Here is a 25,583-nt window from a genome sequence, read left to right as displayed (position 1 = left end):
TTATCAAATATTTTCTTTCGTTGTTATTGTGTCTTTTTATTATAATAGTGCATCATTTGATTACTTATTTGCCATATTTATGTAAGATAAAAACCGCATTCTCTGTTCATCTGCCGAATTTTTTTTAAATTTATGTAATTTTAAATTTATTCATTCACTTATTGTTTCACTTTTTTATTTATTTATTCAATTCTTATTTCTATTTTTTGATTTATTATTATTAGAACGGACAGAGGACAGAACGCCAACTTAAAGTTTTGCACTCAAGTTAATACACTTTCAAGGTTCGAACTGATGTCTTTCGCTTCGAACCTGATGAATCGAAACAGTGAGACAGATGATATAAGGCCACTTGCAAAAAAAGGACGAAGCAAGTCTGCTTGAAAAAAAATTGAACGAAATAAGGCCGCCCAACAAGTTTCGGCTTTATAACTTACAATTTTTACAGTTCGTTGTCGCAGTCACAGGTAGATCTTATCTCAATCTCCTTTTTATATTTGCTTTCTAATGATTAGATTGATTTTACATATTGCTTTGCTCGATTTTTAAATATTTTGTTCTAATTGTAAATTAATTCATCGTTTAAGAACGTTTCAACATTTAAACGCTTTTAAGCGCAAACCGCTCAATCTAATTAAAATAAATCTACTGACAAGCGAAACATTGAAAGAAGACATTATAAAACTGAAAGTTTAATCATTAAAAACTTGTAGAAGCCAGAAAAGGAAAATTAAGTTAAACAAAAGGAACAACAAACGCATGTGGTTATAAGAAAAACAATCATTCACATAACGAATATAATTTCTCGAATTCAATTTCAGATGGAGTTATTTATGTGAAACTCTTTTTAATACCCGCTTACACACTCTCTCGAGTTGCTTTTGAACGTTTGTTGTGCTACGTTACAAAAACGAAAGCAGCACCCAAACCGGCGACGAAACCCACTTCACTAACTAATTTAGAACCATCTGTTACCGAGCCGTGGCGAAGAATGCCCGACATCACATTCCCTCCATCGGGGTGCATCGCAGTGTTGGGAACAAATATTTCCTCACGTTTCGCAACCATTCGCACGCGTACATTGTTGTGCAACAAACGATGCTCGATGGTCGAGACACGACACCTTTCGCAATGCATGTGTCCTTAATTTCGGTTACACGCCGCCACCGTCGCCGTGGTTGTTTCTCGGGCTCTCTTCGGGCGCGATCGACCGAACCGACGGCCGGGAACCGTGTGCCCGGCCACCGGCCCGCCGGCCTTCGACGTTCGGCTTATGCCGTGCCGTGCTCCGGCTGCAACTTAAAGCACACACAGGGCCGTCTTTAAGGGCGCTGCTGCAACAGCACCAACCCCGGCCGTTGTGTGAAGAAACAAACAGCGGCGAGAAAACAAAACACGGAACCGCTTTTTTGCATCGCGAAGGACTGTTACAGTGCCGTTGAAGTCGGTTGTGCATCGAGAGTCGTGGCGCCCCTCCGTTACCCCCCGAGCCATGTGTGGCTTTTACGTACGAGCGGAATTTATATTTCCGCCCCGAGCTCTTCTTGTTGAGCGGTTTGGCTGCGAGCATGCTTTCTATGCTCCGATGCAAAATCGCCTTCCGTGTGGCGTGTGTTTTTCTTTCCATCGTTTTTTTTCCCTTCTCTGCCGTTTGGTGTTTTTTGGCTCCTTTCGGAGGGATTGTTTTGCACGGCGACCGGTCCCGGTCCTCGGTTGGCCGAAGATTTACGCAGAGCCAAGAATTAGTCGAAACTCTGAACCGGTTGGACTGTACTGGGTTTGGGCGCTTGTTTGCATAACGCACGGATGCGTAACGCGAAGTTCGCGTTTTTTTTTGCCAGAACTAATCGGTCGAGATATTTGTTTAAGCAAAAAAGGAGATTCCATATTTAAAAACAACAAATGGAATGGAACAAAACATGAAACAATAAATTTAAATAATGTTGTTAGCCCACCGCACGTAAAACCGCAGTCCCGAAATTCTAGGAAAAAATCCTGCCACTAGCCGTCCCGTTTTTTGTGTGTGCCTTCAACCTGGTCAACCGGTTCGTGAGGGCCCGTTTCGTGACACTAACCCGAAATTGCTCCCATTTTTCACGCCTCAACACTAAACTAACCTGGCGCGATCCAGGATGCTATCGCTCAGCTCTCACCGACCGACCGACCGACCAACTTCAAGGATGGTGCTAATGTTGTGTAAACATGCTCCCGCTAATAGATGTAAGCCATTTCATTTGTCGTTTTTAATTCGCTCCGGAACGGAAGCTCTTCGCCGGTGCCCCGGCACGAGAACGCTCGCCCGGCGCCCAAACGAAACATAAAAACAATGGGCCGGGAACCGAAAAGAAAATGGTGCGAAACGGTACGCCACGCCCGGGGCCAGGAGCCCGGAGCCAAGAAGTGAAGTTTAACAACAACGGAACGCAGGGCGCAAGGAAAATCAGCACCAGCAGACCGTGGGCTCTCTCTCGTACCCACTCATTATGAAATAATAATAAGTTTTTCCTCTAATTCGTAATGTGTTTCGCCCGGCGCCCTCAATGGGGTGTGAAAGGAAAACTTTTACCGTCGGCCAACCGACGAACTCATCGACACCCGTTCGTCGGTCGACGGACAGACGAACGATGGAAGGTTTCCCGGGGGCATCCAGATGGCCAGACGGTGCCGTCGACTCGGCAGGCAATAATAAAAAGATGAGCTGGCCCAACACTGTCCGCCCATTTCCGCAGAAGTGTTTCCTTTCAAGAATTTCTGAGTTAATGGCAAGAAATCGGGAAAAAACACATGGAAGGCGCAAAATTTCCGACGACTCCGGAACTCCCCGAATGAAAGTTTCGCTCGGCGATGCATTAAAAATGCATGCCCACCCGGCCACGGTTAACCACGGGGCTTCGGTCCACCGGGGGATCATCAATTTGTCATCTTCCGGTTCATGACAGGTTCCAACGTTGGTCAACCGCCGTTCCTTCGGGGACCACGTGGTCACGATTTTTTTGTCGACTCCACAATCCGAACGGCGGTACGCCGAAGGAATTTAAGAAAAGGTCACGGTACACGGTCCACGGTTTCTGGACTCAAAGTTTCACAACACAATCTTTCCCCGGCGGGTTCCGCTCGAGTCAGTTAAGTTTAATTTCAACTCATTTACCTCGTTGCGGTGTGCGGGCGAGAAAGAGTTGCAAGTGTATGTGTGTTTCTGAAAAGTTTACGAAACGTGGCCAAAGTTATCCGCTTCGAAGACGGCGGCGACAGCGTCAACGGCAACAGTTTCAACAGTTACAACGTGTAAACCGTGTTCCGAGGACCAACTGGTTCGGCGAGAAGAGCTCTGCTCTGCGAAACTGCTAGTTTCGGATTATGTCAACCGGATCGGCTGTAGAAGACAGCCCGGAATTGATCTTACCAATTAAGGACTTGACGCGGAAATTTGGAACCGAAACCCAACTTTGAATGGCAACGGTGCCACTTGGCAGACAGCTTTCGGAGCGATGGAACTGGCATCGTTGAGTGTGGTTCGCTGAGGAGCTGTTTTGCGACTCACGGCTGATTATGGATCACACCGCAAATGGATAAACAATTTTTTTTTGTTCGAAATTTCTGTGTTTTGTTTGTTGTCTTCTTAAATAAAAAGTTAATCAACAAAACGGCAGCGAATAGCGAGTTTCTTAAGATGTCTTGTTCACAAATCGTAACTTCGTTCTAATAAAATTACACTCGACTTCACCATCTTTTTAGCATTTAAGGGAAAATATTTATTACGAAGCACGCTTATCAATTATTCTTATACTATTTTTATTTTTTAGTTAAAATTCAGCTATTTCGTTAGCTATCGATCTATCATTTAATTTTCCGGCCTCATTCCCTGATTTGTGTATCGAATAAATACTCCTTTAATTTTCTGTCACAAATATTTTTGTACGAAAATAAAAATTAGTGTCTTTATTTAAATAAAATTATTTAAATATAAACACGACTGGCGATCGGGTAAATTTAAGTTACCTATTTAAAACTAAATGAATCCATTTTCGTGACGCTCGAATCAGGACCCAAAATTATACATGCCTTCCTCGGGAATGAGTGCGGATCGTGGGATCGCGAATGGTTTGTAGTTTATGAGGCTCCAAACACAACGCGAAAGCACTTTATGAGGTAATTACGCGCTGTCAATTTGAATTTTTATCTTATAAGTCTCGCGCGGCAAAGCAACACGCGCGCAACTAGCGCCAAAGTGGAGCGCACTAAGGCCGATTGCATTTCACACGCTTCACCGTCGGCCCGGTGCGTGACACGTGCTACCGAAGGTGGTTTCAAGGTGCTTTCACACGTCTTCCGCTTATCGTTCGGTGGCTTTGACACCCGGCCATGCCGAGCCCACTGGGTGCACCCAAGGCCAGCGCCGCTAGGACCCAGCACACTGACCATAAAACGGTTCCAAAGTGGGCTCATTTGCATCGGAACTCCTTGAGCAGCAGTTGCGGCTCGCATGCTATGGCGATGACGGCAAGTGACGTTCTAGCGACCTGCCACCTGAAGTTACATCATAATCAATTACAGACCCTCGAAGGCACCACACGGCACGGCAGGTGTTGACACAGAGTCTCTTCGAGTCACAGTAAAAAGGAACCATTGAACGGTTTTGGTCGAAGATCAATCATTTTGACGAAACACAACGCCAACGTAACTGTTAGTTTCAGGTGCCCGAAAGGTTCCAACCACGTTCCAACCCGAGCCCAAAAAAACAGCCCGTTTCCGCTTCTGGTTAACCATTTTGAAACCGATGGCCATCATCCCGGACCGGAAGCGGCCCCGACGCCTGCGGAGGAAATTTGTTGGCGATCCCGCGATTAGGCTACGGTAGAATGAGGTGGCTCCGAAATGAGCCACTAAATTAATGACCCCGTGTCCCCGGCTCCCAAACAGAGCCCTGACTCAATGCCTGACCACGGTTGCGCGCGGAAGTGTTCGCGGACCGGAAACATATTCCGCTTTATCGCTTCCAGATTATCACTACATTCGGCCGCTCGGAGCGTGCCGAACGTGGTCCGAGCTGTGGTCCGAGAAAGTAAGCCATTGCGACGGCCACAGGCAGCCGGAACCGTGGATTGCGACTAGGCCTTGGCCAGTACGGGGACCGGAAATGGTACCGGAAGGTGTTCGGCAAGAAACCACGCGCCCACGTGGCCCGGTGTGCCCGGTGCACGTCAGATTGCGTTTGATGTCTTTCCTAAGGCCCTTTTCTGCGGCGATGCGGAAGGCGATACATCATTCGTGAAGGTGGCATGCCTACGAACCAGTTGGGTGTAGGAAGGTGATAAGCATCGACATTTATTTTAGCTAATTAATCAGGATGTTCCGGTTGGGATGGAATTGTTCGAATTCGGATTCGGGCACCCACTTCTTAGATTGGTCTCCGACACCAAAATGAACAACGTTAATAAAATGAAAAAAAGCAAAAGCCAAACTGAGAATAAACATTGCTTTCTTACGATCGTTTGCTGATAAATGGAACAAAAATGTACGATTTTAATCCTACAATCTCTCTCTTTCTCTTTCGCTCTATTTACTTTCTCCCTTCCAAGATGGTGAACCGATCAAACTTCCGGACAATTTGGAGAGTTTGCCCCGGGCCGACCATTTCCCAACCCAGCGACACCGGTGGAATACTAATGAGGTAAGTACCGGGGACGCTCGTATGCCAACAATTGTTTTTATTTCCACCCTTCGTGCGTTCTTGAGCTGCCCTTTGTTGGGCCCCTTCGAGAAGAAGAAGAAGGGCGACCCAGCTCCCAGATCCGATTTTTGTTTCGGTGACCGTTGAGCATCAAACCCGTTTACGACGTTTTTCTCCCTTCTGCTCCGAACGGAAAATCACATCAGGAAATTGTTTGCCATTTTGCCAGTCCACGCAGCCACAGAAAAATGAGATTGAAATATTTTTACCGAATTGTTGTGGAAACTTTGCTTTTCTGCCTTGATAAGTGCTAAGCGCCAAACAGTGGTAAAACCATCTTTAGTTGGTTTATGATTATTTTAATTTTTTTTACATTCCAACAAGAAGGAAACTTTTCAACGAACGAAAATATGTTTTCGGTTCATTTTATGTAAGTATACTCCGTTTCTCCTTACTTTCTCCATTGCGTAATCAATTGTTACTCTCGCCAGGTTGCTGAAACAAAAATAAACTGTAAAAAATAGAATCGATCGATAAAAGTGCAACCGGCACCGGCTCGGCGTTTTGGGCGGATTGAATTGTTTTATATACACTTTTTATTAGATTATGCCTTTGGCCGTTGGCTCTCGTGCTGCTGAATCGGGTTAAAGTGGCCGCCTTTCTTGGAGCTATTTTCCTCCTTCCTCGATAGCTATTGTTTTCCTTCCACGCCTTCGTTTCAACCCCAGAAGACGCAAAAAGAAAACTGCCTCACCCAAGTTCCGATCCGTTTCCCGACTCCAGGGTGGGGGTGGGGGCGAACCCTTCAAATCAAAGGACCAACGGAACAGTTAACTTTGTATCCTTTTGAATGGTTTTCACCCCCGTGCTGAGCGCCCCCGCGGGCGCCTCGAGTCTTAACTGCATTATTTGCTATTTTCTTCAATGACTTCGTTTATTTTCACGTACTCAGCGGCGGCATCCACCAGCCGTCGCCGTTCGACGTCAGCATAAGTGACATGCAGGCGGGAACCCCCCCACAGTGCCGAGGTGCATTTTCCGGCCCCCTCTTTGCCCGGTCCTTGTTGGCAATCTACGCGCGCACACGAACGGCACAAAATGTAGTTTGAGGGTGGTAAACATAGGCCGCCAGCGGGATTTCGCACACTCGCCGATCGATGCACACTTACTCCGTGGGTGGGTGGGTGGGTGGCCCCCGGTGTCTTGGGCGGAGTGCAACCCGCCGGAGGGCTCCGGCTTTTCGCAATGCTACGGCACGATCCGGCGCGCAGTAAATGGCCTCGAGGGTCGTTTGGTGTTTCGCGGTTGGTTTCATCCTGCCCCCGGGGAGGGAAAACACCTCCACCCTGTGGTCCTTCTCCCTATTTTCCGCCCGGATAACTGGCCGGAACCGGCCGGGCACCAACCGGCTTGAAGCTGATTGTTGATTTTAACGTCCCCAAACACCGGGATTCCGAGCGGGAAAGGTTTGGCGGGGAGTTTTTCGGGGTTCTGGCCACGTCCGGGAAAGGTGCGAGAAACATCACAGAGAGAAAAAACGACCACCAGAGGAGGCTTATTACGCTCGATCTCGCAGCGCAAAATGTGTGTACGCGGCCAATAATAAACTCCCGAAAAGGATTACCACCCACCGGCGCGCCGGGGGAGACCGGTGGTCTGTGGGTTCCGGGGAGCAGGAAACGAGAGGAGAGGTTAGATAAGCCACCTCGTCGTCCAACCCCTTCCTGGGCCACAATAGACAATCCTGTCGATGGGAGCGAATCCTCGTGACCAACGCGAAGGATGTGGTGGTGTTCCCCCGGGAGGAAGCTGTTTAGGGATCCTTCGCTGGTGCCACCGTCGGTCAGGGAAAGGTGTGCAAAGTGGCACTTCTGGTCGGCTGGTGGCCGGATGTTCGGCGGTTGTCCCCGTGACCGTCCGGAACCGGCCGCGTGCTGCTTGTGATGTGTGGGTTAATTTTGTGTCCCTTCAATGGGCCCCCATTCGCACCCCCTTCGGGTGATGGTGATAAAATACATATTTTATAATCTCATTTAGCCAGTAGCCCCGCGTTCGCGGTGTGGGAAAAATGCGTGCGTGTGTGTTTGAATGGAGATTTTCACGGAAAATCCAGTGAGAGCGGACTCCTGAAAGGCGCTCGTTGCCATAGAAAACCTATTGTTTGTTGATTTTGTGTTAGATTTATCGTATGGATTTGTTCTTTGTTATTCCATCTCTTAAATCTGGCACACAATGCTTTCTTTTTGAAATGTTCATTATTCCTGTTTTAATATTTCTTATTAGTTATTTCATTTGTTTCATTTGTTCTTTGTTTTCTTAATGTATAATACTTGTTTATTTAAAAACTTTACCCCACTTGAACTGAAATACTGAACAAGATTTATTTGTGGTATAGAATGCCGTTTATTAACCATTCATGATCTTTAGTTGGTTAGCATAAACCTTGCTCTTCGAATAGCCCCACAGAAAGAAGTCAGAAAAAAATCGGCATTAATAAGCGCGCACAATTTTCACAGTTGAACGATTATTTTCAATACAGCGTGCTACAATTTAACTCCGTTGTTTAACCATAAATTGATCTATGATAAAAACGACATAGACTGAAGTTTTAGAATCTATATTGTCAAAAACAACTAATTAATAGCGGAGTTATCAAACATTTAAATAGTTGAATCGTGATGGAACACTCTTTATAATTATAGTTTATTTTTTTCCTTTTGTTTTCCATTTCAAGCCAATTTGAAACAATGAAGAACGTTCTGAAAAATACGCACAAAAAACCTGCTAGGAATTGGTTGGTGTCTACATCTATGATTTGTTTACAAACTTTATTTTGAACTAAAGAAGTACCCCGCGCGTTGCCAAAACAGAAATCCTAAACAAAGTAGAACAGCGTTGATTGTTTTGTGTTGTTCAGCCTCGGTTCCCATCGGGCACCCGGTTCCCATCGGGGGGAAAAACTGAAAAAACAATCATCAAGTATTTGCGTCCCAGACGTCATAAGAAACGTCACACGGATGGAGTCATTCTGGAATTTACAACGTCCTTTCTGCTTCTTCTCGAATTCGCCAGCCCGAGCGCCGGATCGAGCCGGATGAAAGGGAAAAAGCCTTTTTTATAGCTAAAAAGGACTCTTAAACTTTAACCACAATGCCGAAGCAGGCCAAGCCAGCGTTCGAACTCTTCCGGCTCGATTCGGCGGCACTTCGACGCCGGCGGATCGTTGTGTTGCCCTTTGGATCTGGCTGGCTGACCACCGTTCGGGTGGACCCCGGCCCCGGAGCATAGCCGCCGATAAATATTTTACAAAGAATACCTCACGGCCTAACGCCTTGGCCCCTTCCCGGTGCGATCAGAAACCTGAAGCCACCTTCGGTTTCGGGCGGCGGCCAGTCCGCTCGTCCGTTGACCATCCGGAAACCGTATGGTATGATTTTTGCACTTCAACCACAAACCGCCACCGGGGACAAGGAAACCGGGACCTTTTGTCCTTTTGTCGCCGCTGCAACGTGCAACAGTCGACCCACGGAGCTGCGATCTGGGGAAAAATGTGGACCAGTTTCCGGCTCCCGATCCGGCCGGCGGCAGACCGGGGCGCTCGGGGCGAAAGTTCACATAACTCTCACTTTGTTTGCATAGCCGACCGGATCGGAGAACGGAGAAAGTTATTCGCTGGCGTTCCGGGTGACGATCTATGCTGTCGGTGGCGGTGGCGACCAAAGCACCAAAGCCAAACGATAAACATGAAAGAACAGAGCTCCTGGGAGATGGCTGCAAGCCAAACTGGCGGCTTTGGCGAGCCTGACCTTGCACGGTGCACGGCCAGAATCCTCGATGTTGTTTTATTTTCTGTCCCATCGTCCCCGAGAAGCGGCGTCCGTTCCGATCCGGATTGCGATGGGCAATGAAGTGGATAATCCCCACAAACAATCGATGTAATCTATGTTAACGAGTGATCAACACATTATGTTTTGTTTCTTGGTACGTGAGCTTCACATTCTTATGATTTGGACGGCCACACGATGAAAGGCAATCTTAAAGGCTTACTTACTACCCTTTGAAGCATTATGTAAATAGTCTTAAGGTTTACCACCAATTACCCAATTATCTTTTATAAATTTGTGCTCAAGTTTTAAATGATTTCTAAAAGTAACTAAATTTAATAAACATATAAAACAAAATAGATAGAAACATAGAGTGAGCCACTTTTACCATGAAATCAAGCAAGTGCTCCTAGAGCCCCAAAAATACAAACAACGAACTAAAAACCAGAGACGTTTTCCGTAGTCACTGAATGGTCAAACATTATGAAAAGCGCCGAGTGTATCGCGATACGTACCAAAGCGCGTTAGAGTAGAAGTATTATTGCACTCCGGCGCAGCAGAGTGTCTAGTGCGACGCCACTTGCCATAAATAACTGTCTGGGTCCGTTTGTTTACTATCAGCCTCGGCCAGCAAATCATTCTACAGACGACCAAAGAAGGAGTAGAGCAGCCACGCTTCTTACACTCGCCGTTCGTGCAATTAATAAAATGGCTGCTAATTTTTATTGCTGCCCGGAAATAGTTTTTCCTGCTGTCACTTCCGCTTCTATCTTCGATCTTTCTTCGCACTTTGCCTTTCCGGCCCGGGTCTCGGGGGACCTCAACTTTGAACTCGTGGTCTTTTTCGGGACGGAGCGGATCGGGCGAAAAACTGCAAAGCCCTTGCTACGGTGTGCTAGTTCTTTTACGCTTTTTTTAACCGTTCGAACCATCCAGCTTCCGGTTTTTTTGTGGTCCCTGTTTGATGAAATTAAATGCATTACTTTACGAGCGACCTGTTCCGCGGAGCGCCGCGGATTCGAAGCGCGTTTTCCATTTCGAAACTTTTTTTAAGTAAAAGCTTCACTCCGGTACGGGGCGGGCCACGAACGAGGACGGCCCGGCTGCTAAACACCTTCACTAATTAAAATTTACACTCCATAAACAGCGTGAATCTGAAAGGCCACTCGACCGGCCGACCCCTTTTAATAAGAAGCTGACGGAACTCGTCCAGCTGCGGCCCGCTGATGGCTGGCCCGGGAGGATGCCGTCCACCGGCCATCAAGGTGCAGTTAATTTCGCACTTGAAGGCACTTACGAGACACCAGTTGAGCAATAGGAATGTGATTTTAATGACATTCGTTTAGCTTTCGCCGGGTGTTGGCCACAGTTCGCAGTGCCAGAATGTGAAGCAAAAAACGGAACGGGACAAATAAAATGAATCTGCTACTCAATCCTTTCTACCTGCCGGTTCGCCCGGAACCCATCCTGAACCCGCACACACACGTGCCGGACATTAGACGTCAGCGTGGTCAAAAAAAACCAGCAGGACAGTCCCGAAAATGAAACCATTACAGAATGGAGGGGACCGGAAGCGACCTACCTGGCCCTAGGGCGGACCGTATGTTTAGATTGTTATGTGGTCATTTTGTGGATGTTTAGAAAGAGGGCACCACCACCGGCTGCGGGACGGGACTTGTTGAGATTACGGTAGCCACCTTCAGCCGCCGGCACGGTTCGGATGCTCTGCCGTTCGGCTGAATTTACTCCGTCCGTGTTCGGTGAGGGGTTGACTTCTGCAAGGACGAGCTCTCCAATTAGATGAGATGTGCCTTTTATCACGATATGCCGACGATCCATCCGACGACGAGTGCGCCCGAGTTTTACGACTCCACCCGGTGACTCCGGTGACTGACACTCTGCGGAATGAGTTCATCGTTTAAGCTCAAGTGCATGTTACACTAAACGGTAGGCCTCCGCCGTCATTCGTCAGTCCCCGGACTTCTGGGAGAGTCTTGAGTGGGCTCTCCAGTGTGTCTCCGGTGGACTCCGGTGCCATCTGCCTGCAGCGAACGGGATGTGCTTTTCATTTGCATCCATCACTCGTACAGTGAGCGACAAAATTAGCAACACTTTCCTCTTTGGCACGTGCCCATGTGACTGCCTAGCCAATTTAATAAACAATAGTTGTGATGGGAGTCGAAACGAAGAATTTGTTGAAGGTTATTCCAAAAAAGGATTTTTGGACAGTTTAGAAAATTCGAACAAAAGAACAGAGTAGGGATGATGGCATAGATTTAGAAGAATAAATAATGTTTTTTTTTCAATTTATAAATAAGCTCCTGATATTTCTAGACAACAGCAGTACATTAGTTCTATTGAATTGGAACATCAAGAACGAGCTCCGTTTCCAGTTTGTTCACCTTGACTACAACTTCAACTTCGGTGTCGATGTTTTCCGAGATGCACCGTCGTGTTTAATCCCAATCTGTGATCGTTGTCGCGTTCGATTCGGCTTGTCGCCCGAAAGCATCGTCCAATGCATCCGAAAAGGACCTCGGCAACACACAGCTTTGCATCCAAAGACTACCCGACTCATGGAGGTTTAATGTTACTGCTCGCCCCATTGCTTGGCACAGCAGCGGACGCACAGTTTGCTGTCGTAAAATTGACTCCCTTTTGCCGGCGAATCGCTTCAGGTGCTACCGCGAGGCCTGTGATCCGCGAGCTCGCGAAAACCCGGTACACGTGAAGCGAATGCAAATGAGCTTCGAACCTGGGAACCAACGTTGGCCAGCTTCGGTTCGGTTGTCAAAAGTGACGGGCGATCAGTGAAGGAGCTAAACAGAGAGAGTGAGAGCGAGAGTGCGTGAGAGAAAGGGAAGCGAACGGTGAAATCGTAGGCTAAACGGTGAACGACGAACGGGCAAGATAAGGTAATCAACCATGCGCCTCCATTTATGTCGGAGAGGCTCATCCATCCATCGGGACACGGGCACACGGCAGCGAAAAACGCACTTCCCGGCCCCGGGGCTCCACCCCATTTGTAGGCCTCCGGCGACCCGCCGGTTGAACGCGAAAGTTTAGTTTTCTACCCGAATTAAGTTATTCTAATTTGATCGTAAAAATACACGAAATTGAAATGGTTTTCTCGTTTTCCTCGAGGCATAAAATTCGGTAAAATATAACTCTCTGTGTGTGCGTGGTTGGGAGCTCTGGTCCTGTGCCGAGCGCGTAAGGTAACGCGGCCACTCTGTAGAGGGCAAGGAAGCGAGTCGGAAAAAAAATACAAAAAAGGACATAAAAGGCGAGTGGCGTTCAAAAAAGGGAAATTCACTCCGCGCCTTCGCTGTGACCTGGTAGCCGAAAGTGGATTGCACGTGGCCGTGGCCTGGCAGGACTCTCCACGCGGCTTCATAAGTGCTCGTGTCCGTGTGTATGTGGTTACCGAAACAGTTACCAACTTTTCGTTGAACTTATTTTTGCTATCCTTTTTGTACTGCTTGGAGGGCCGCTCCGTGTCCGGAAATTCCACCAGAACCGGCTGTGATGTGGAAAATTGAATGGCCACGTACGGGTTATGTTTATGATTTTCTTCTTCTCTTTGCGGCGGACTTTCCACCCCGACTTCGGTTGATATTTAATTCTGCCCATTCCGAACGGCCGGCCGCATCTTTGGAGCTCGCACACAGTTGCATTGTAGTGACTTTCGGGGCGATGCTGCTCGTTGCCGGGCCCAAGACAAGTCCTTTGATCAGCAGATAGTTCCCCGCCGGATGCACTTCTAGTGTATGAATAATTTGGAGAAGTGGAGAAAACTCGGACGGGGCCAGTCCAAAACTAACTTGCGGCCAACCGACGGCCATCCAAAAATGTACGTTTGATGGAACTAAAACTAGAAACGACCAGTCTAAAAAGAGTGAAAAACCTCACGAAGGATCTCCGACAGGATCAGATAGCACGCCCCGCGGACCGAGAACGGTGGGACGCTTCCAGACGTGGGGAGCGGACACTCCTCAAAACCACGGCCCAGACTATCGCTCGCCCGCCGGGTGGCGCCAAGCGTCAAGCTTCCTAATAAAGGACGAGAAAAAGTGCCCGAGCTGCCCCGGCCGGGCAACGTACGAGAAGGTCCATAAATTTCCACCGAACAAAAGGAAGGTTAATTTTATCTCCAGGGTTCGCCGTGTTTTTTTTTTCCTTGTCGCCCTCTCCATATTCCACGACACGATGGAGGACAAATTTCTTCGCCAAATTGCTGTCCCTGGTTCCGTCGGCCTTAGCACGGAGCGTCTCGGAGCGTTGGTCGAGTCGATGGGCTATAGGTTAAGTGATTTCCAGTGGAGATTCCATAAACATTCCGGTGAAATATTTTCGAGAAGGGTTTCCCGGGCGCGAGGAGGGTTTTCCACCCGTCACTTTGGCTTCAATCACCGGGCGATGGGGGCTCCGTCCGTTCCACCGAGTCTCGCCGAGACCCCGGGACCCGAAGGACCTGAGCGGCTCGCGTGGCTAATCTTATCTCGTTCTGCGTCCCTGGAAGCGTGGCACTCGAGGCATTTATTTCAAATCAAACGGGGTCTCTCGCTCTCCCTCTCTCTCTCTCTTTCTCTCTCTGTATGCTTTGGTTGGTTGAATGTGTGTTTCGGTGCCAAGAAAGCCACCGGAACCCCGGATTTTGCACTCCCCGAGCACCGCCGCCCCGCGAGGTGACCTTCTCCGGGACGGTTTGAATTATGTCTTAATTTATGGAAACCCATTCGAGTTCCGGCTTTTTGGTGAGGGAGCGCAAGACGCGCCATGTTTGCCTGCTCTTTTTTTTCGTTATTTTCTCCTTTGGGCCGGGAAATGGGTTTTTATAACGGACGGCGCTCCGGACGGCTCAACGCGATAGCGTTTAGTATGTGGGAAACACCATTTCTGCATTTATTTATGCTCTCCGCGCGGCCCAACACCCTTTGGCCGACCGACCACCGGCCGGGCAGGGGACCGATTTTTATGGATGACATGAGGTGCTTTATTCTGTCGCTCCAACACACATAGACACACGGGCACACTTATGGGCTCATCGTTTCGCTCGCCAGCGGAACCGGGGGCAGCATTCGCCGCATATGTTGAAGAAGGAGCGATTCATTAGACCTGTCATCGTGCGCCACACACTCTTTCTCTCTCTCTCTCTCTCTGTCTCTCTATTAATATCACGAGAGGGCGCAAAAATAATCAAGGAAAATGGGTATAAATATGAGAGAGCATTAAAATAAATTTTATAGGCCTCGATCTGTCCTTAATACCAGAGGTCGTGGAAGGACATTAGACGTGTCGTTAGCAAGCGATTCCAGTGCTAGGTTCCAAGCAGAACGAAGTACGTGGGATGGCACCTACCACACTTGTAACGGTGGGCATAGGTCACAGGGTCACCAATGCACTTCTTGTCCATGGTGACCCAGGTTGGATACTCTGCGTTAAGGGTGGTCGGATTGCTGACTTCGATTGCTATATGGTCGAGATGGGCCTACCAAATCGTCCTTACGCCTTCCGGGAGCCTTGGAACGAGAACCTGGTTGTTACGAAAGGCGACAGGATATCCTTAATCATTGGCCGTCTGCTTTAGAGTTCGAAAGCATTCTACGTCACCTGATTGACACTTTCGAACCCCCCTTTTCGAGCATCGGTCCTGGACCGAAGCAGGAAGGTAAAAAACGATTAAAAGCTTGAGAAAATTGAGTCCGGGTAATTCACTGGCCGCGTCATTAATCAGACCAAGCTGTTGAAAGGCAATTTACACACGCTCTAGGACTTCACGCCCCAGGCGCCCGGTCACATAACTTCATTGTTTTCCGATTCATCATCTAAGCGCTGGAGCACGGTGGTCCAGGCGCGCGACTCTGTGGCTCGGTTCTTCACACAGCGCCCCAAACACAGTGGCTCCCCTAATGAACGGAAATCATTGTTTGGTAATAATTTATAGCCCATAGCCCGGCTCATAATTGACCTCAATGGTCCGATGCAAAATTTATGAACTTACTCCCCGTGCCTTGCACTCACACACACATACACAGGCGTATGTGGGCCCGTCTCGACTGAAAGGATCGGCCGTATCTTCTGTGGGGCTGTGGAAACCCCAGCTTCCACCAGCTTTCGCAGCTCGCTCTGCGCCGTTGAACCGGCAACCGGAAGTGGATGCCAGAGATAAAGCGAAAAACAAAATTCCGTTCGCCGAGCGACACCGAAAAACAATGGCACCGTAAGCGAATCGTCTCCAGCAGAGAGAGAGAGAGCGAGAAAGGACAGCCAAAATAACGAGCGAAACAAAAAGCGGAAGCTGCCAGGCCGTGGAAAATTTACAACGTGCAAACGGAAGTGCAACTTGATTTTTATCAAAATTCTCATTATGTAATAAATAAAGTTTGGCCGTTTGGCCGCTGCCGCTCCGGGCGCCTGTCGGGTGCCAACGGCATCACCTCGGGGTGCCCGGTGTCCCGTTCCCCGAGTTCGATCTGGCAACGCGATATGTCGTCACCGGGCGCACCGAGCCGCGGGCATCCTACAGGTCAGCCCTGCGGTGCGAAGCCCTCGGATTCCAGCGCCCCAACCCATTAGCCGGACACGGGCCCAGGATCGGGCTCGGGGTGAAGCAGCTTCATCTTAAAAAATCAGCCAACCAAAGCAACCCATTTCCGACGATTTTCTCTTCCACATGGCGCGACATGACGCGCTCCCGGGCTCGGGTCCGGTAGACTTGAGACACTTTTTCCAACATCCTCGGTGCGCTCCGGCGGACATGTCACAATTTTTGCTTCCCCGGCATCCATCGCCGGGATGTGTCCTGCTGCTTCGCGTGTTTTTCGTTCGCGCGTTCTCTTGTTGCGTTGCGTCCACTTTTTCATGTGCTTGGGCTTCGAGGCTTCCGGTGCTGTTGTTGTTCGTTGGTTCGTTGGTCCAATTCTTCTCGGGACGGCGCTCTCGTGGTGATGGTGTCGTCGCCACGTCCAGAAAGCGCAGCTTGAGCTATAGAAATTTATGCGACTTGATGTCGTCACCGGCTTCGGGCGTCGGGACTCGTCGTGGAATGCACCGCGAGGGGTCGTGCTTGTCATGACGTTGGTTGGTCTGTTTGGTCGCCACTTCGCTCAACAGTTTCGCTTTGGATTTTTTGGTCCGAACAAAAAAGGCACGGCTGGGTCCGGAAACACTCCAGCATAGACTACCGAGTGACGGCCAATTGGAGGGTTTTATTACGTAAACTTTACCTACAAAATAGCATATCTCGTACCTTTCGTACATCCGTTGGCTAATGAACTAATCAACATTTTAAGGCCACGTGACGCCAACGCTACGTTTCCTTGACCTCATATTCATCCACAAAATAACTCTCTTTTCCGGGTTAACACCTTCGAAGGCATTCCTTTTTTTGTCGAGGCAATCAATCACCGTTAGCCGCGCGCGTTCCCTTCTAGGATATTCGTTCCGCTTTGTGCAAAACACCACGGACCCGGGGCGAGCCGATCAATTTGGGGCAACTCCCGGACCCGGAAATACTTCCTTCCTAGGTGGATTCCTTTTTTTTTTTGAGGGTCCGTTTTTAGTTCGATGCTGCGATAAAAACATTCCAGCGCGTTGGGGCGTTCGTTAATTTATTAAGACATTTTGAGGAAACTCCTGTCTGAAGGAAGTGTTCGGCCACCATAAATGGCCATAAATTAGAACCGATTACCGAGCACCGAAGCATACGGGGCCGAGGCAAACGAAGCACAGCTAGTTGCTCTAATTGGGCTGGGAAAAGTTAATCACTTTCTTTGGTTTAGTCACTTGTTTGGCTTGATTTTCGGAGATTTGGTACATAATTTAAAGTAATCCTTCGATTCGGCGCGCCCTGTATCGATTCCGGTAGTTTGGAAACATTTTCAATCGAAAGAAAAGTGTAGCACGCGCCCCATATTAACGCCACCCTTCGGAGTGAGGTTGCATAATTACCGTACGGCACAGCGGGAAGGCTTAGCGCGATAGCTGTAATTTTTATAGGTTTTGAGATAATTATCACGACCGCGGGCCGAACCGAAACCAGCAGCGAAGCGAAGCGAGAAGGGTGACCACCCGTGGAGGCGACCGTTTTATGCCACGCTTTATGCCGTCGCCATGTCGAACTCGAAGCCGTTGGAGCCGTTGAACCGGGGCTTGATCTGGATAAAGTGATTAAATCGTTTTCGATAAGCTGCCCTGCGGGAAGTCACGCTCGCGTTTTATGGCGATATGGCCGAGGCCGGTTTCGGAAGGCCGGTCGCGAGTGAATTTTCCGTCTCGTTAAGCAGCAAACTTCGAGCCCGGGACCGGATGTGGTGGTCGACAAAACAAAAAACGGGCCATTTACATAATTCGCCGTGCGATTGGCGGCCGATAAGTGATAATTGTAACCGGGCATTATGATCGAACTCGAACTGTGAAAAGCCCAACAAAACAGTTATTTACAGTGGCGCTTGGTAAAGGTCGGTTCTAGGGCTCTCTCTCTCTTGCGGTGGCACCAGGAACCGTTCGAGTTTTAAACCACCAGGAACAGTTCGAGTTCAAGGAGGCAACAAAGGCGAAGAAATCGAGTCTCCGCTAGTGGTTTAGGTGGTGACGCAAAAAAAAATGAGAACCGAACGACAAACGTGCCAGACAAGCCGAAGGAAATGATGGGAAAAACTTTGCCACCCTAACCCGCCCGGCCGGGGGGTAATTGAAATTCATGCCTACTCTCGAACGAAATCACCCGGCTGCCGCCCCGGGCCAAATCAGGCCAGCGGCCCAATTTACCGGCCAGCCGGGTTTCTTCGGCATTAACATTCCGATCAGAAGAAGTTTGCTGCATCCGAACATGTTTTTGAAGCACAAATGAGATCGATCCTCCGGTCCGGTTGGTCCTGCATCGCTCGGTAGCATCCTTGAAGCTTTTGCTGGCCTCTACGGACCCGAGAGCCACACGGAGCGTGAAGCGTTAACGCGCGCTGCATGTCTTTCGCACTGTCGTCAGCAAATCGGGCCCCAAAAGGCCTCCATTTCAAACGATGATCAATTGCAAAAGGAAACAGAACCGAGAGAGAGAGAGAGTCCTAATTAAATAGGTAAAACCTGCGAACAAGCAGTCCGCAGCAAATGCCGAGCACGGCGACTGCGACTGCGAGAAGAAATGCTGGCGGTCCTTGGCCTAGGGCATGCCAAAAATGATGAACAACCGTCAGCGACCTAGAGTCAGAGTCCCGTTCACAGCGTTACGTAACACCGACGACAACGCTTAATGGCGGGAACAGGGAGTCCCAAGGATCGGGAGACGAGACGAAATGGGTCTCGTCCGGATCGGGCGAATGGGTTGGAAAATGAAAATGGCTTTCCACCCCGGCGCCAGTGGCCTGGGTTGGCCTGGTTTTTATCAGATTTATAAAATCCATAAAAACAATAATATGGTTTTAATATAATCATACATTAAATTTTATAGGACATCATTCAGTGTGTTATTATGTGCGAATGTCTGGGACCAAACCCCATCCGGGCGCGGAGGGGACAGATTGGGGGCTTTTTGGCCGCATTCACATGGGCCACCTGCCTTGGCAAGACTCGCAACCGAACCGAGAGAGAGAGAGAGAGAGAGACAGAGAGTGGGCGATAGAACGTCTAGCTGCCGGGTGGCCAGAATCCAAAGGACGTTTACAAAGGCCGGAAGGCAGGTGCTACGGGGCCTATCGGAGAAATTCCATCGACGCCAGACGAAGAAGCTGGGCCGCTATCATCGTCCCCACATGAAGACACACATCCTTCCTTCGCTTATTCCGTCAGAAAGCCAAATTGTTATGGCAGTTGTTTGGCCATTATCGTTGTCCGGGCTTTCCGGTGCTCCGAGTGCTCCTGGGAAGAGCCTGCTGCTGCTGCTGCCAGGCCAGGACGTTGTGTTTATGACCCAAAAGGTGAGGAAAACGGTTCTATTGTCGCTGCCGGCAGACGCTTGGTCGTCGTAACTGGGCAAAGGATCGATGGGAGCCGGAGCCGTACTCCGAGACGAACCTATTACATGATTTATTTTAGTGTCCTTTTTATGGTGCTTGCCCGTGTGCTCCCCCTCGGAAAGGAAGACCGCCAATCGGTTATGGGTGTTGTAGCATGTTTGGGTGCTTCCGGCACCGGCATATGGACAGGGATTGTTTGCAATTGCAATCGCAGCTCGGCGGAACTAGACACTGCACTCTGAGCACTTTAAGCACATTCCACGGCCAGTTTTGCTTACTTTGCGAACGTTCTCTTTAAACGTTTCCGATTGCCACAAAAACAGGGAACGAAACGAATTATTTGAAGACGAGTGAAAAAGCATTGACGAAACAGTTTTCGGCTGGTCGATGCAATTTTGATAAGCTGGAAGGGACATCCTATTGAAGCCGTGTGTCCTACGTGTTCCTAGTCACCGAGACAAATGCACTTCTGGGCCATCAGTAGCTCCCATTTGCCACGGCAGCACTTCTTTCGAGTAGTTCTGTGGGTCCCCTTGTTTTACCCCCTTTTCTGAACAGTTTTCTCTAGGGTTTAGGGTTGAAGGTTTCCCTGTGGTGTTTCTCGACGCCGAAGGAAACAAACTTCAAACGGTTGGCAACAGTAATTTGGTAGACAGACAACTCAGCACCGTTCTGCTTCCGTTGCTGCGCGTTGCACGTGACACTTATCCTACATCGGCTGCAAAATTAAGGTCGGAAATGGCGATCACGTTCGGGAGGACAGCTACCGAAATTACTACTTTCGATCCGATGCTCCCGATATGCTACTTTGCTTACACATTTATTTGAGAACCGGATTGCGATCAGCACCCTGAATCCAGTTCTTCGCGGCAAAGCATTACTTAAAGGGCGACTGCTTCCCTAAACACTAATAATTCTAATGGTTTCGAAACGATGAAAATGAGACATGCAATGCAATCCGGCGCATATTTAATGTTTTTGTTCATATGTTCGTCGCTATGCTTGGCGCGCCCCGAAAACCAAAACCGAAGCGGACGGAATATGCAATTCAATTCAACGAATCATCCGCCATCCGTGTCTGAGCGCCAGCTGTTCGCACAGCGACGCATGTAAGCATTCCGGCCCGTCGCCGCTTATCGTTACATCGCCCAAATGGGGTTGCAACTCGCAAGGAAGTGGAACAAGAAAAATTGCATCCTTACACTCATTACATGTTCCGCTCGTGCAGCGAGAGAATAGATTGTCGTTTCATTCAATTTGGCCGATTGAAAAGATCCCTATCGGGCGGAATATGTTGCCCATTGGAAGATGGGTTTTTCGCAGACACTAGAAAGGCCACTTCCGTTACTGTCGAGAGAGAGCGAGAGAGCGAGAAAGAGATGGTCGTTTGCATCTCATTAGGCTCTGGAAGTAAAAATCGGCCCGCGTTCCAGCAACAAGCTGTAGCCTTGGTCCTCCCGAGCCCCGAGCATCTTCGCCGTGTGGGGCGCCATTTGGCGAGATTGAATTTCATGCTCACTGCCACGCTGGCGCTGGTTCCCAGTAAATGTCCTTTAGATTGTCCTAACTGTTGGCAGCCGTGTTTGGCGAGGTCGCCGCCTTCGTTCGTGCTTTGTCCCATTTGTTGGCACCACCGTCTTCGAAGGCAGGACCTTCCAGCAGGCTCGCCGGTTTTATGCAATCGCCCAAGTTACAGTTCCTGTTCGCCCACAATGCTACAGAACGCGAACTCAACAAAAAAAACGATTGAAAAAATTGGATAAAATTACAGCCCACGGTCGTGCCCCAGCTTATCTGCTTCCTTCGGGTTCTCGAGCCGCCGCGAGGTCCGTTTTCGGCCCGGCGACGTTTCCCACGCCCATCCTGAGCGCAGCGCTAGAGAAAAATCCGTCCAATCGCGTCCCGTCGTCTCGCAGGAACCGCGATTCGCCAAAGCGGGCAGCGGGATCCTTCGCGGGCGACCAACCGATAAGAGCGTGGGCTGCGAAACATAAACTTAAGCCCACCATTCAGGTGGGCCCCGGCCACGAAGCAGCACACCGGGGAAGATAATTAGATTCACGAGCCCTCCGAGGACACGGCGTTTTCCGTGTTTTTCTTTTTCCACCGTGGGAATAGAAAGAGCGCGGGGCACGATCGCTATCCGTGCGTCTCGGGGCCGCGCGCGCACGCTCGGCACGGGCGGAGCGAAACAGACAGCGACGGAGAGCGAGCCAAAGATAACAGCCGGCCAGACCCGGACCCGGACGGGTGGTGTCCTTGCGTGTCACGGCCGCAGGATCTAGGCGCGCGCGCCGCGAGAGTGCAGAAAAGAGAGGCGCTTAGAAGGGCGAAGCTTTCGTCGGGCCCCAGGACGCCAAAGAGAGAGAGAGAGAGCCCCCCCCTGTGGGGGGGACGGGAAAAAACATAAATAAAACGGCGAGAAAGAGACCGTGGGAAAAAGCTGGCCTCCCCGAAAAGGCCCAGAGGGTTGCCGATGCTCAACGGGGCGCGCGCGATGACGACGGGCGGCTGCCTGTCTTCATCGCGAGCCCAGCGGCAGGACCCTTCCAAGACGCGCCGCAAGGGCATCGAAATGGAAAAACGACATCAGTCCGTTCGTGGGCGTCCGGTGCGATGATGGCACCGGAAAAGAGTGCCTGCCGAGTCGCTTCGGGCGGTGGCCAAAACGGGATGGCAGCATGGTTTGCGAGAGATCGGAAAAAGCTGCGCACAGCACCACCGCACCGTGTGGTCTTCGGGTGCCAATGACGACGACGATGCCTATTAGTGGTGGTGTTAGTCCCGCGTGGGTGGTGGATTCGGATTCTCGGCACCGAAGAGGAACGGGAAAAAAACAGGCAACCGAAATCTCTTTCCCAACATACCGACATCACGTGGGTGAGATGAAATAAATAGTAAATTGAATGCTCCTAGATGAGACGAACCGCTCTCGGGCGATGGCTCACGCTCCGTGCTTTGACACGATTCGAGTCTGCCGAAGGACGAATTCGAGCACTAAATGCGGGATGTATAACTAATGTTTGAACAATTTGACCATCGATCCCCATTCGATAACTTTATACCTTTTCTTAGCGTGAATGGCGTTTTCTGACCAAAATAGTTGTTGACACAAACAATGAACAGTTGAACAATTGCGTTTGGAACAAAAAGATAATAATTACATTTGAATTATTGAAATGACTATTATAATTTATTTATTTATTTATTTATTATGATTAGGATTGCGTCATGTAATATTTGTTTAATGTGTTTATTTCAATCGTCAATTTGAATCCATTCCATCATTTATTTTTGTGCTCCAAATTTTCCACGCCACAATTGATAACTTTAAAGAATGGCCAAAAGCATTGGCTCCATAGAACGAAATTCTCATGCTTGTATGTTTCACTGTTTTATTGACTGTTACAAAAATTGAAATGAATAACACATAATTTGATTGGATAATAGCTCTTTTGTAAATAGAATGGATTAAGAATGGATTCCCCAAGACCGTTCCCGTTTATACTGTAATAAATTCCGTTAAATCCATTCCGTTAAAGGGCCATAAGGTTTTTACTAACCATTCATTACCGTTATGAACTTCAGCAGCGCGTCGATACCATCTCAATCACCGACTAATTCCGTCTGTTTTTTACTACTCCCCGGTTTCTTCCTGCACAGGAAATTGCCGCCATCCTAATCAGCTTCGACAAACATTCCGAATGGCAGTCCAAGGAAGTGAAAACCAGGTAGGTGTCTACGGCACGGTCACACTCTCCACAAGCTCCGATCCGCTCCGTTACGAGAGGGCGTTATAAGAAACATGGACAAATTAATAATAAACCGAGCCGCGATGCTGGTTCCCTTTTTTTTTTTGGTGAAGGGACATAAAAATGTCGCGACGGCCAAACGGTGACATTCATAAATTTTTCAAAATATAGCCCATCATCATCAGCGTGGTCGTCGTCACCATCATCATCTTTTTTGTGCGCCAGAAACATATTTTTCGGTGGGTTTCGGTGGGCTTCTCCCGCGCGCTCGGGAAGCGGTAAACGGTTTATGATGATTTCCTTCCAGAGTGCGTCATAAAGTGTCCTTCGTGTGTCGAGTTGGTGGGTGGTGCCCTCGACAAGTCGCTGGGCGTATGCCCGGCCACCCGGCGACTGGCTGGCTACTAACGATCTGCTGAAGATAAACGACTCACTCATCATCTTGGGACGTCTTGCTCGGTGCTCTCTGTCTCTGTCTCTCTCTCTCTCTCTGACCGAAGCGCCCCATCGCGCTCCCGGTTCGTGACAGGACATTCGGGGTTCGTGTCCTCCCGAGGGAAGATTTATTCTCACAAACACGTATTAATTTAACTTTATCACCCCTCGGTCAACGAAGGACACTCGCACGGGAGACGGATATGTTCGCTCTTAGACGGCCGTTCACGGTGGAGCAGGCCGGAATTCTCACGCACCTACCGACGACCCCCCGACGAAGGGCACGGACGCAACACCGACCCAAAACCCGGGCACACCTATTTATGATTATTGTGTGATGTAATTTTAAACATTTTATTTCCCAACCGACACATTTTTGATGACTCCGTGCCGGTTCGTGCGCCCTGTTGCTCGCCACCAAAGCCCGCGGGGATGGCCCGTTGGCAGGATAGCAGGGACACAATAATATAAAAAAAAGACAAGGCCAGCACACAGCCCACCGCCGCCGCCAACATCGAGTGTTTTATTGTGTGTTTGCATTAGTTGCAAAATTTATTGGCCACCCGTTTATTGGCTGACGTAGGCAGGGATCGTGACAACACACAACCGGCACAGCAAGTAGGACACGGACCAGGTCGCACCCAGGACTCTCGGACCTGGAGACCTACTTTTTGAGGTTTTGAGGGTCGAGTTTTGTTTTCGGTTGTTTTGGGGATATTTAAACCGGATCGGTCGGTGGACGGTCAACGGGCCATCGTTCGGTTCGGGAGCTTTATTAGGGTATTCGTGCCTGTGTTTGTGTGAGCGGGTGTAGAGTCACTAGACAAGCGGTGCTAGATCTCGTCTAAAATTATAAATAACATTGTTTGACGTGATTTGTGCACTGTTCAAAGTGTCCAGTTCATGGGGAGCGATGGGGATTGTTTTTAGTGAAGTTATGATGTTTGTTAGGCAAATAGAAAGATAATGATCACTGAATGTTTGTGGAATTTTAGGCAATTTTATGATGTTATGCATATTTTGGGTGAGTGTGTTTTTACAACCGAATGATACGAACCGGTACTTTGGTGATGACCCTTATGAAATAAAGAAGGGGAATAAGCTGCTCTAAAATTCAATAAGTTCCTTAAACGCATTACACAAATTTTGAACTTCAGAATGGACCAAGCTTCTAGCATTTTCTTAATATTACTGATAATACGCATGAGTTAGAGCGTGCTAATGACAGAGTATCAATGCCATCATCTTGACGATCGGCACAAATTACTTTAAGCTTTATTTTTAAAAAACCCAAATCGTGAGTGGTTGGCAGACAAATCAAAATAAACCTATTTATTTTGAGAAATCAAAATAATAATCAAATAATGGTTCACAGAACACAAAGTAATTTATTCACTTGTTACAGTTTATGTAATTACAGTTCAGAAACATTACCTTCGATCAGACATTCTTTTAAACCTAATTTCTATTCTTTAAACTGCTACGATGAGTTGAAGTTATGTTAAATACACTCTTATGCAGCTTATAACCATATTGTACACGTACCATATGCAGCTTACAAGAAGCATATTCATGTAATATTTTTACAACATACGTAAAACAATTCATAAGAATATAAGGTTAAGTAAGGTTAGCTTTTACCATTGCCTATATTACGTTATTTTACTCGCATAATAACTATTTGAGTAAAATAACGTAACATCCTACAAAATAATCTCTAAATGCAAAATCCCAAACCAAGTCCTACAACTACACTACAACTTCGAAGAGTAACTAAAAGTGATCCTTCTTATTAAGCCTAGAATCATTATGGAATAAACCACAACATTAGTCAGTATTTATTAGTGTTTGTATCAAAACAGCAAAGTGAAAAAAGTAAACGACAGTATTTAATGCATTATTTTGCAAACAAATCATCCAAAAAAGTTTTTCGTAATATTGATAT

At 48.4% G+C, this 25,583-nt stretch overlaps 1 protein-coding gene across 1 annotated transcript in view; it reads left to right on the top strand.

Moving 5' to 3' along the window:
• Positions 1 to 25,583, top strand: part of LOC131205638 (uncharacterized) — a 124,002-nt gene that overhangs the window by 85,166 nt on the left and 13,253 nt on the right. Inside the window, exons 3-4 of the mRNA XM_058197824.1 lie at positions 5,580 to 5,671; positions 23,115 to 23,182. Of these exons, the coding sequence (XP_058053807.1) occupies positions 5,580 to 5,671; positions 23,115 to 23,182 (160 nt within the window). The remainder of the gene's footprint in view (positions 1 to 5,579; positions 5,672 to 23,114; positions 23,183 to 25,583) is intronic.

Source organism: Anopheles bellator, chromosome 1, assembly GCF_943735745.2.
Source record: "Anopheles bellator chromosome 1, idAnoBellAS_SP24_06.2, whole genome shotgun sequence".
Classification (NCBI taxonomy): domain Eukaryota; kingdom Metazoa; phylum Arthropoda; class Insecta; order Diptera; family Culicidae; genus Anopheles; species Anopheles bellator.
This window is presented reverse-complemented; position numbering and strand designations above follow the sequence as displayed.